General features: G+C 42.0%; 1 protein-coding gene across 1 annotated transcript; it reads left to right on the top strand.

Annotated features, from left to right (window-relative positions):
• Positions 1 to 6,733: 6,733 nt before the first annotated feature.
• On the top strand, positions 6,734 to 8,221 carry LOC113359746. The gene is made up of 2 exons (XM_026603330.1): positions 6,734 to 7,736; positions 7,809 to 8,221. Exons 1-2 carry the CDS (start codon positions 6,734 to 6,736, stop codon positions 8,219 to 8,221), a joined length of 1,416 nt encoding a protein of 471 aa, XP_026459115.1.
• The last annotated feature ends 2,891 nt before the right edge of the window (positions 8,222 to 11,112 follow it).

The following is an 11,112-nucleotide window of genomic DNA, read 5'->3' as shown; positions in this document are numbered from 1 at the left end:
CATTAGCATCTTTTAATGTTATTTGTGATAAAATCGGGAAATAAACGGGATACTCTTGCGATCAAGATATCCTAGGACTTCTAATAGATGAGCGATTAAATTTCAATTCTAATCATTGATGAAAATACATGTTTGTGAATGATACTATCCCATGACCAATATCTTCTCCTTATTGATTATTCAAATTATTTTATTGCTTTTGGTTACTTTTATTGTTTTGTTTATTTAGATAAAACAAAAATTCCCCCCTTTGGTTACTTAAGAATCTGAAAATTTGATAACAACAAAAGCCTCTCTGTGGGAACGAACTCTTTCTTATCACGTACTATATTTATATCTAGTTGAGTGATAAAGTGAATTATATTTGCACGGCTGACAACCGGTCAAATTTTGGCGCTGCTGCCGGGGAGGCACACGGCTTGTTATTAAGTTTTTAGTTTCTTATCATCATTTCTGCTTTCATATTTTCTTTTCGTTTTCTTGTCTTGTTTCTCACTTGTTTGCGAGAATTGTTTTCAGGTACCTAATCCCTGGCTTCTAAAGATTGGAACTATCCAAGGTGCGGGATAGCTACTCGAAGAGGCACAATACTCCAACCAAGTCAAGACACGATGGAAGAACAAGAGTTAAAAGTGGAAGAAGAATCACAACTAGAAGAAGAACAAGAGGTTCCATTTGTAGAAGAACCACAAGTTGAAGAAGAAGAAGAAGCAATGGGTGATGCAAATCGTACACTCAAGGACTTGGCTTCTCATAGGCTTGATGCACAATGGTGGTGTATTGACACAAAATCAACCTTCGAGATCAATCCGAGGTTGATTAGAGAGTTACCGAAGTTTCATGGCATGGCGAATGAGGATCCAAACAAGCATCTCATGGATTTTCACAACGTTATCATGGCCATGCTACCACCGGAGACTAATGCATATGGAGCAATGTTGAAAGCTTTTCCATTCTCTTTGGCGGACAATGCTAAGGAATGGTTGTATTATTTACCATCCGGAAGTGTCACTACATGGAACAGGTTGAAGAAACTCTTTCTAGAGAGGTATTTTCCTGCGTCAAAGGCTAATCAAATTCGCAAAGACATTTGTGGGATAAAGCAACACGTAGGAGAATCTTTGTATGAATGTTGGGAGCGATACAAGAGATTGGTGGCAAGCTGTCCACACCACCAGTTTAGTGACGTGATGATAATACAATACTTCTACGAAGGTCTCAAATCAAGTGATAGATATCTTCTTGATGCAGCGGGTTGTGGAGCTCTAGTGAACAAGACGGTGGCCCAAGCTACCGAGTTGATTGAAAGCATGGCTGCAAACTCGCAACAATTCTATACAAGAGATGAACCAATGGTTAGGCGAGTGCATGAAGTTACGGATTCATCATCACACCGTGATCAAAGGATGGATAACATGGAGCAAATAATGCAAAAGATGGATGCGGTTATTTTACCTTCATATGGTGAAGAGTTGGAGCAAGATAGTGCGGTCTTTCCAAATCAACAAAGACGGTATGATCCCTACTCCAACACTTACAATCCGTGATGGAGAGATCACCCCAACTTTAGCTATGCAAACAAGCAAGGCGCGGTTCAACAACCTACATTCAACCGTTCGGGTGGATTTCAACCACAACAACAACAATTCCAGTCGCAACAACAACAATTTCAGCAACCACAACAATCGATGCAAAATCAAGGTTCCGATATCGATGCAAAGCTTCAAACTTTTATACAAGGCATTTCTACCATGTTTAAGGAAAGTCAACAAGAAACTAAGATTGCTATCAAGGAGTTGCAGACACAAATGGGCTCCATGGCAATTGATATTAACAAGTTGAAGGCAAAAAATAGTGGGAAGCTCCCTTCTCAACCTATCAACCCAAAAGAGGGTGTCAATGCTATTACGTTGAGAAGTGGTGCACAACTTGTGCAACCCGAAATTACTGATTCGGCCAAGGTGGAAACACCAAAGGAGCCGGTTTTGGAGGAAAAGAGGGATGAAATTTCCCAAACACCCGAGGTACCTATTCCTAACTCTAAAACTCCGGTTTCTACTTATGTTCCTCCTTTACCTTTCCCTCGCAGATTTGCAAGTTCCAAGAAGGCGGAACTAGAAAAGGAGATTTTAGACGTTTTAAAGAAGATTCATGTGAACATACCACTCATTGATGCGATCAAGCAAGTTCCCAAGTATGCGAAAGTGTTGAAGGACTTGTGTACCAATAAGCGAAGGCTCAAAGATAATGAAGTGCTAAGTGTGGGGGAGAATGCTTCGACAATCTTACAACACAAACTCCCACTGAAATGTAAGGATCCCGGTAGCTTTGACATTCCAGTCACAATTGGTAACACCACATTTAACAAAGCTATGTTGGATTTAGGTGCATCCGTTAATGTTATGCCTGCATCTATGTACAATTCACTTGAGTTAGGTCCTCTTAAAAAGACTGGAATTGTATTGCAATTAGCCGATCGCTCTAATGTTTACCCAATGGGTATTGTTGAGGATGTTCTTGTGCAGGTTAATCAACTTGTATTTCCAGCTGACTTTTGCGTGTTAGAGATGAATGAAGGGTCACCGGACTCGTCTCTTCCATTGCTACTTGGGCGTCCCTTCATGAAAACGGCGAAAACCATTATTGATGTGGACAAGGGAATGCTAACTATGGAGTTTGATGGAGAAACAATACGTTTCAACATTTTTGAGACGATGAGATATCCTAGTGATGTCCACTCTTGTTTCTCCATTGATGTTATGGATACATTGGCACAACAAGTGTTTGAATTGAATGTTGATGATGCTTTGGAAACCGTTTTGACTACATCCATGGATAATGGTGTAGAGTGTGGTAATGAAGTCAAGGAAGCCCTTGGTGATCTTAATTCACTACAAGGATGCCCGGAAACTCATAATATCTCTTTTATTTCTTTACCATGCAGTGATGAAAAGCTTGTACCTTCCATTGTTAAATCTCCAAAGTTAGAATTGAAACCTCTTCCCGATCACCTAAAGTACTTATACTTGGGTGACAAGGAAGATTTACCTGTGATTGTTTCTAACAAGCTTAGTGAATTACAGGAGCAAAAACTTCTAAGGGTGTTAAGGAAGTACAAGACGGCCATAGGATGGACAATTGCCGATATCAAGGGTATAAGCCATGCCGTATGTATGCACAAAATCCGTTTGGAGGACGATGCAAAGCCTACAAGGGAAGCGCAATGTCGTTTGAACCCTCCCATGATGGAAGTTGTGAAAAAGGAGATACTAAAGCTTTTGGACGTGGGTGTTATCTACCCCATATCCGACAGCAAGTGGGTGAGCCCGGTACAAGTAGTACCAAAGAAATCAGGTGTGACGGTGGTGGAGAATGATAAGAATTAACTTGTCCCAACTCGTGTGCAAACCGGTTGGAGGGTTTGCATAGATTACAGAAAATTTAATGCCACTACTAGAAAAGATCACTTTCCTTTACCTTTTATTGATCAAATGCTTGAACGTTTAGCTGGACACTCTTATTATTGCTTCCTTGATGACTATTCAGGTTACAATCAGATTATGATAGCGCCGGAGGATCAAGAGAAAACCACTTTCACTTGTCCTTTCGGTACTTTTGCTTATAGAAGGATGCCTTTTGGTAGTGTTGTTTGTGGTGTTGGCTTGTTGTTGTCATCAGTTGGAGGAAGTGGTATTGGCAGAAGATGAAGAAGTTGAGTTAAGAAGAAGCAGTGACTGGGATTGATACTGCAGGTGGAGTTTTTGGTGATAATGTTAATGTTAGTTGAACTGAACTGTGGAGGCGAAGAGTGGTACATCTATGAAGTGTTCCAGGGCATAATGTCGCAGTTCATGGCTATGAAGATGGGTATGGAATAGAAAGTATGATGTTGGCATTGAAAATGGTAACTGTTGTGGGTGATGTTTGTGCTTGAGGTGATTGCAGGATCTGGTGCTGTTCAGATGGCAGAAGAACAAGAGAGGGTTTGTAATGCTATGTGTGATGCTGCATTTAAAGAGCAAGAAGAGAAGGTTGCAGGTTGCATTTAAAGAGCAAGAAGAGAAGAGCAAGAAGAGAAGGTTGCAGTGATTGCGTGTTAGCTGCAATGAGAAGGATATGGCACTGGTGATATTGAGTTTGGATTGATTTTGGTTAGTAATTGAAGATGAGATAAAGATGAGTTCAAGCTGTAAAGAAGAGTTGGAGTCTGTAGTGGATTTGACATATGAGGAGGTTCTAAATGTATCGAGTCGGTGCATTGAAGTATTGTAATCGTGTTAAACCAAGACAGAAGAGGAAATGAAACTGCAATGGTTATGAAACTGTGAATGGAGTTATGGCATGAGCTGAACTGTTGGCACATGAAGTTGCAGGAAGAGCAAGTGTTGGTGATTGCAAGCAAGGAGGCTTTGTTTATGTTGCTTCTACTTAGTTTGAGCTGAAATTGCAGTTGAGACTGTACTTGAGGATATTGGTGTATTGGTTACTAATGCAGGGCAAAGTGCAAAGCATATGACAACAAGGGGTTGTTTGCTGCTTCAAGGAACTGTATTGTGGTCAAGATGTTGGAACTGAGTTGATGCTGGTTCTAGCTACAGATGGGGATTGCAGGCATCATTGGCCTGAGATGGTGCAGCTGAGTACTTGGTGATACTGCAGATTACAAGGGAGTTGTGCTGGTGATGAGATATATGGAATGAATGTGACATTGTTGCTGCCATGGCTCTGCAATGCTGTAGCTTGAGTTGGGTGGTTGCAGTGGTAGTGCGCTAAGATGCAAGGAAAGATTATGGTTATAGATCAATTGAAGTGGAAGATTGAGAAGTGTTTAAATGGATGATTTGTGGCAGTGAGATGAGAAGAGATGGAAGCAAACCATTACTCTGGTGGTTAGAATTGAAGGATACTGCCTGGTGAAATTCCATTGCGGCTGGAGTTCAGTCTGTGATGCACCAACATGGTGCAACATTGAGTATGGCCGTGCAAGATAGAAACTCTGGCCTAGGACCTAGTCAGATGAACCAGTAACCCATGTTGATTGCTTTGACCGGTGACCGGGTGGACTTTGCCGGTCACCTGAGCTGTTTTCCGGCGACTTTTCTGGCCAATTTTTGGCCAATTTCAGGCGACAATTTTGGACATATTTTCTACATGGGTTTTTCTCACATATGGGCTTGGTGGACATCTTGCTATTGGACTTTGGGCTTTTGAAGACTTGACCTAATTTTGGAAGGGAGAAAAGCTACAAAAAGAAAAGTTTTCTAAAACTTTTAGAGAGCACGTATTATTCTTGGAGCTTTGGAGATAGCTACAACTAGGGTTTGCTTTCATTTATCTTCTTCAATTATTTTATGATTATGATTATGATGAACTCCATTATTATGAGTAACTAAACTCAATTATTGGTTATGAGATAAAAGTTGATTTCCAACATGTTATTTGATTCAATGAATTAGTTTTGTCTCAATACTTTATTGTTTATGTTTCATTATTAATATTGTCATATGATTTGAATGCTAGTTTGTTTGAGTCCGGAATCAATTAGATTAGTCTTCATCTCTATTGCTAGATTAGGGTTTTCAATACGAAAAAGTTGTTTGTCCCTGATTTTAAGTAGCATAATTGTGGGTAGTGCTTGTAGTGATACATCCTACTAGTCATATATGAATCATAACCTTTGTTAAAATGAATTAGTGATTTTACACATTTTGTTTGCATTGATTAGTCTTATTTCATATAACTTATTGCTCTTAGGGAGTTAAACTTAATTGTACTTTTATACTTTAGGTTGCTTTCTAGGTAGATTTCATATTAGCATCTTTTAATGTTATTTGTGATAAAATCGGGAAATAAACGGGATACTCTTGCGATCAAGATATCCTAGGACTTCTAATAGATGAGCGATTAAATTTCAATTCTAATCATTGATGAAAGTACATGTTTGTGAATGATACTATCCCATGACCAATATCTTCTCCTTATTGATTATTCAAATTATTTTATTGCTTTTGATTACTTTTATTGTTTTGTTTATTTAGATAAAACAAAAATTCCCCCATTTGGTTACTTAAGAATCTGAAAATTTGATAACAACAAAAGCCTCTCTGTGGGAACGAACTCTTTCTTATCACGTACTATATTTATATCTAGTTGAGTGAGAAAGTGAATTATATTTGCACGGCTGACAACCATCGGTACGGGTGACAAGACTGTTGGGGAGGAGAACTGTTCTGTTGGTGAAGATGCAGAAGCTCTTGCTGGCAAGGAGAAGGAGGTTCACAAAACTTCTGTAGTGACGGGTAATCCTGATACAGGAAAAGGAGTTGTCGTCGAAGGTACTATCATCGATTCATCCTCAGAGGAATTTCCTCAGTTGCATATGCCTGAAGGTGACGATGTATTCCTTGATTGGATGATGAAGAGCAAGCTGATGTTCGTGCCCCACCCTGCACCGCTGGTTGCTGGTGAGAAAAAATCTGATTCCTTTACTCGTCAGATGATGCAGATGACTCCCGAAGGGAAAGTTGCAGAAATGTGGGACAAAGATTTAAGGGGTTCTTCTTCGAAACTCCTGGTTGATCCTCCTTCATCGGTTGCTGAGATGATGGCCATTGCTGATTGAAATCCAAATGGTTTTCCTCAACATCGGGTACTCGAGGTATGTTCTTTAGATCTATGATTGATCACTCTTTCGTGAGCGTAAAATCTGACTTCTACTTTGCTCCATCAGATGATGAGGAGTGAGCATTGCAACCATACTATGTACCAGTTTTTCAGGGTCAAAGCCCTTAAGCTTGAGGCCAAGTTTCGTCACCGGGAAGAGGAGTTGAGCACGGCTGAGTCTCTCATCTCTGCTAAGGATAAAGAGATTCAGGATTTGAAGGACAGATTGAAAGGGAAAGAGCAACTGGGTGCTATGGAAGAGCAACTGGGTGCTATGGAAGAGCAACTTCGAACGGACTTGTCTCTTGTTCACAGCGAGTTGGAGGGAGCTCGCAAGGTCTCTTCGTTAGTTAAAGGTTCGTGTTCTCTTCGTTATCTTACCTTCGTCTTCTCCTTAGTCTTCTTGGTGTTCTGTCTGAGTCCCACCCTATCTCCAGCGGGTGACGCCGAAGACTTGATGTGGCTTCGAAAGGAGAGGGTCCGGCTTGCCTCTCATATCAAGGGGTTAGTGGAGAAGATCAAGAGCGAAGCTACTAGGTGGAATGCTAGGGCCGAAGAGCATAACAAGCTTCTAGCTGAGTTAAGGGCCAGGAAAGCCCAGTTTATTGATATGCATAATAGTCTTCGTGAGGCCACTGAACATGCCTCTAGCTTGGAGGCTAGGGTAGAACAGTTAGAGAGGGAGATACATCAAGCTCGTTCCTCTCATGGTCCTGAGGTTACTAATTATATACAGCATCTCGTTCGAGAGAGAGACGACGCTAGGGCCGAAGCTCATGCTCTTAGCAATGCTTTGACTGCTTCTCGTGCTGACGTTGCCCGTATGGTCGAGTCTAAGAGGAATCTCGAGATGAACATGTATAGGCTTAATAAAGGGATAGAGAAAATGAATGATGAAGTTAACCACCTTCGTCACCAGGACTCTATGAAGCAGGTAGAGTTAGATGAGAGTCAGTATGCTCTCTCAAATCTTCAGTTGGATTATAAGAAAATATCCGATGAGTTCGATTTTCTCGCTGAAGGCCGCGACGCTGTTGTTTATGATTTAGAGGCAGATTCATCTAGAGTCGGAGGTATATGTTTATTTTTTGGTGTGTAAATTCGTATCTTTAATTCCTTATACGTTGCGTTTATTCCTTGTGTAGAGCTCGAGGGACAGCTTCTTGCTAGAAATGCAAAGCTTAAAGAGGCTCAATCTTCCCTAGTGCAGCAGGAGAGCCAGACATCGTATTACAAAGGTTTAGCTGGTTCTCGTGACGAAGCGGCGACGGACGCAGCTAAGGAAGTGGCTCGGTTGACTGCTTTATTGTCCCAATCTGAGCTTCGGGATACTGTTATCGGTCACAAGGCTCGCTGTCAGTTGGCCGAGGAGGTCAACAAGGTATTGACAAGGGTCGAGCAAGGCCTCTTAAGGGATCATAATATTGTCAAGAACTATCCCCGTCGCTCCATGCCCGAACCTATGACTTTCTCCTCTGGTCCTTCTTCGGGTGGGAGCGTTCCTTCGTCTCAGAAGAAGAATCCCACTGATCATGCTGAGTCATCTAGGGGAAAATAGGTTTATTTATTTGAGAAGTTGATCTTTGTTGATTATTTGGCTTCGGGCCATTTTTTGGATATAATATTGTTTTCTTGTGTTTTACCCGATCTTGTAATCAACTTTCATGAAATAGATCAACGCTTTTTGGTATATTTACAATTTTCTTCCTACCTGCAACATTTGGTAAGTTAATATATTAGATGCTTAATAAGATTTCAAATGATAAAGTGTTTGGTTGCGATTCCAAAGGTGTGCACCTTCGTGATCATCTTGGAACCTATACCCCGCTGGCTAATCCTGGGCCAGAGGATTCCCAGACGGTGGGGGTCGAGGCAGCGTTCCAGGATATGTGGTGAGTTATTGAAATATTTACAAACACCCATTCCGCTGAACCGCTACCTTAGAGTTGGTTGGGTATCTCTTTCTTCTGGATGTCTCCCCCATGGTTTTACACTTGTAAACACTTATAGGGGGTCCTGAGAGATTGTAAGTGAATACTTTCCCCAATGAATAGGTTTTTCAAAAAGTTGGATCGTTTTGATTGATAGATTGAGGGATGGTACTCCTCGTCCAGAGATAGAAACATGTCGTGCGAGTACGCTGCTTTCTTCTTCCGGTACTCTTCACGCAGGTGCAGGGCTGCGCTGCATTATGGGTAGTATGGTTTGAGATATTTAGCATTCCAAGAGTGTCTGAGGATTTCTCCTTTGAGGTTACGCAGTTAGTATGCCCCGTTTCCTGCGATGTCGTGTATAACAAATGGTCCTCCCCACGTTGGTGCTAGTTTACCCCACTTTTCTCTCGCTGGTATCGGGGTATAGTTCTCAGCACATACTGCCCTTCTACGAAATTTCTAAGCTTAACCTTTTTATTGTACTCCCTTGCTAAATTTTGCTGGTAGTTTTCCATCCTTTGTAACACTGCTTCCCTTCTTTCCTCCAAGTCATCTAGCCTTTCCAACATCATGTCTGTGGTGAGGTTCTTTTCCCATGCCTCGGTCTTCGTTGTTGTCATAAGGATTTCCGTTGGTATGACCGCTTCGGATCCGTAGGTAAGGAGAATGGAGATTCACCGGTGGCGGACCGACGCGTGGTTCGGTATTCCCATAAAACGTTGTGTAGTTGTTCGCACCAGCGTTTTTTGTGTTCGTCCAATTGCTTCTTGAGGATGAGGGCGATAGTTTTATTTGTGGCTTCGGCCTGTCCGTTGCTCTGGGAATAGATCGGTGTTGATTTGTTCTTCCTGATTTTGAAAGTATCGAAAAGCATGTCTATGTTTTTTCCTTGTAATTGCTTGCCATTGTCGGATACAATTTCCGCTGGGATACCGAACCTGCAGATGATATTTTGGAAGATAAAAGTTAATACGTCTGAGTCACGGATTCTAGACAGAGCGTTGGCCTCCACCCACTTTCTGAAGTAGTCCGTGGCTATGATTAAGAATCGTCTTTTCCCTGACCCTTCGATCAGGGGTCCGACAATGTCTATTCCCCATTTGGAGAAGGGCCAGGGGCTATCTACAGAATTTAACTTTGTTGCGGGAGCATGGATCCTTCTGGAAAACCGTTGATATTCTTCACATCATCTGGCCATCCTAGATGCATCTCTTATCATATGCGGCCAGTAATACCCCTGCATTTTTTCCTTGTCCGATAACGATCTCATTCCGCTATGATTCCCTGCATCACCATAATGTATTTTTTTCAGAATGAGGTGCCTCTCTTGTCTTGACACGCATCGTAGTAATGGCCCGAGGAAAGATTTTTTATATAAGATCCCGTCGCGGAGGTCATATATCCCTGCCTTGGCTTGTATCTTCCTGGCTAGTTTCAGGTCTGCAGGTAGAGTACCTTCTTGAAGGTAAAGATGAATCTCAGATCTCCAATCTTTTTCCTTGGTAAAATCCTCATCCTCATTTGCTTTCGTTACGATGTCATCTTCCATGAAATCGTCGACAATATCCTCCCCTACATCATCCTCAGCAATATCCTCCCAAACGTTGTCCTTGCGGTGTGTGACGAGGAATTGCTGAGGGATGATGGAAGGTTCGTACACCCTGGATACTTTGGTAGCTTTCACGCTCTCATCTTTTAACATGATGAAATGTATGCCAAGGCATCGGCATGCCTGAGTTCCTTTCTGCATAGGTGCCGAAATTTGATGTTCGGTATCTAGGCTGCCAGTGTATGGACTAACGCCATATACTTTGAAAGGGTCGTAGACATTTATTCTAGCCCGATTTTCCGTATGACCAGCTGTGAGTCACTTGTCAAGCATACCTCGGTTAAGCCCATTTCTATTATTAAACGAAGAGCGTGTACCACAGCCTCGTATTCGAAGATGTTGTTGGTATGCCCCTTGAACTCTAGTCTCAGCGCATGGACGATCCTTTCTCCGGTGGGGGTGGTGATTACGATGCCTATGCCAGAACCTTCCCGATTTCTGGACCCGTCTACGAAGACTTCCCATTGCCTTTGGTTTGTAGGTTCCAGAATATCGACAGGGTCTTTTCCATCTTCGGTTTCTGGCATGCCTTGGACTTCCTCGTCATTGTCCAAAGGTAAGTCCGCTAGGAAATCTTCCAAAACTTGAGATTTCTGGGAATGTTGAATCACATGGATTATGTTGAATTGGTCGAGATGTGTGTTCCATTTTGCTATCCTCCCAACTTTCCCAGTGCTTTTGAGAATAGCCTCTAACGGTGCTTTGCAGGGGACACGAACATAATGAGTCAAGAATTAGGTTCTCAACTTCTGAGTTGCCCATACTAGTGCCAAAATGAGATGCTCGATCTTCGTGTAATTCCATTCCGCCGGGTTAAGTGTCTTGCTGACATAGTAAATTGGTTGTTCAATCTTCGTATTGGTTTTAACCAGCACTGCGCTGACCGCATCATCGGTCGCAGCTATA

This window comes from Papaver somniferum, chromosome 3, assembly GCF_003573695.1.
Source record: "Papaver somniferum cultivar HN1 chromosome 3, ASM357369v1, whole genome shotgun sequence".
Lineage (NCBI taxonomy): Eukaryota > Viridiplantae > Streptophyta > Magnoliopsida > Ranunculales > Papaveraceae > Papaver > Papaver somniferum.
Note: the sequence above shows the minus strand (reverse complement) of the source record. Positions and strands in the feature narration are given on the sequence as shown.

Bases quoted from the DNA above. Each gene is read 5' to 3' on its own strand.
- LOC113359746 (XM_026603330.1), top strand. From the start codon at position 6,734: ATGAGGAGTGAGCATTGCAACCATACTATGTACCAGTTTTTCAGGGTC. The intron at 7,737-7,808 runs GTATATGTTTAT...TTCCTTGTGTAG, and splicing joins AGATTCATCTAGAGTCGGAG to AGCTCGAGGGACAGCTTCTT.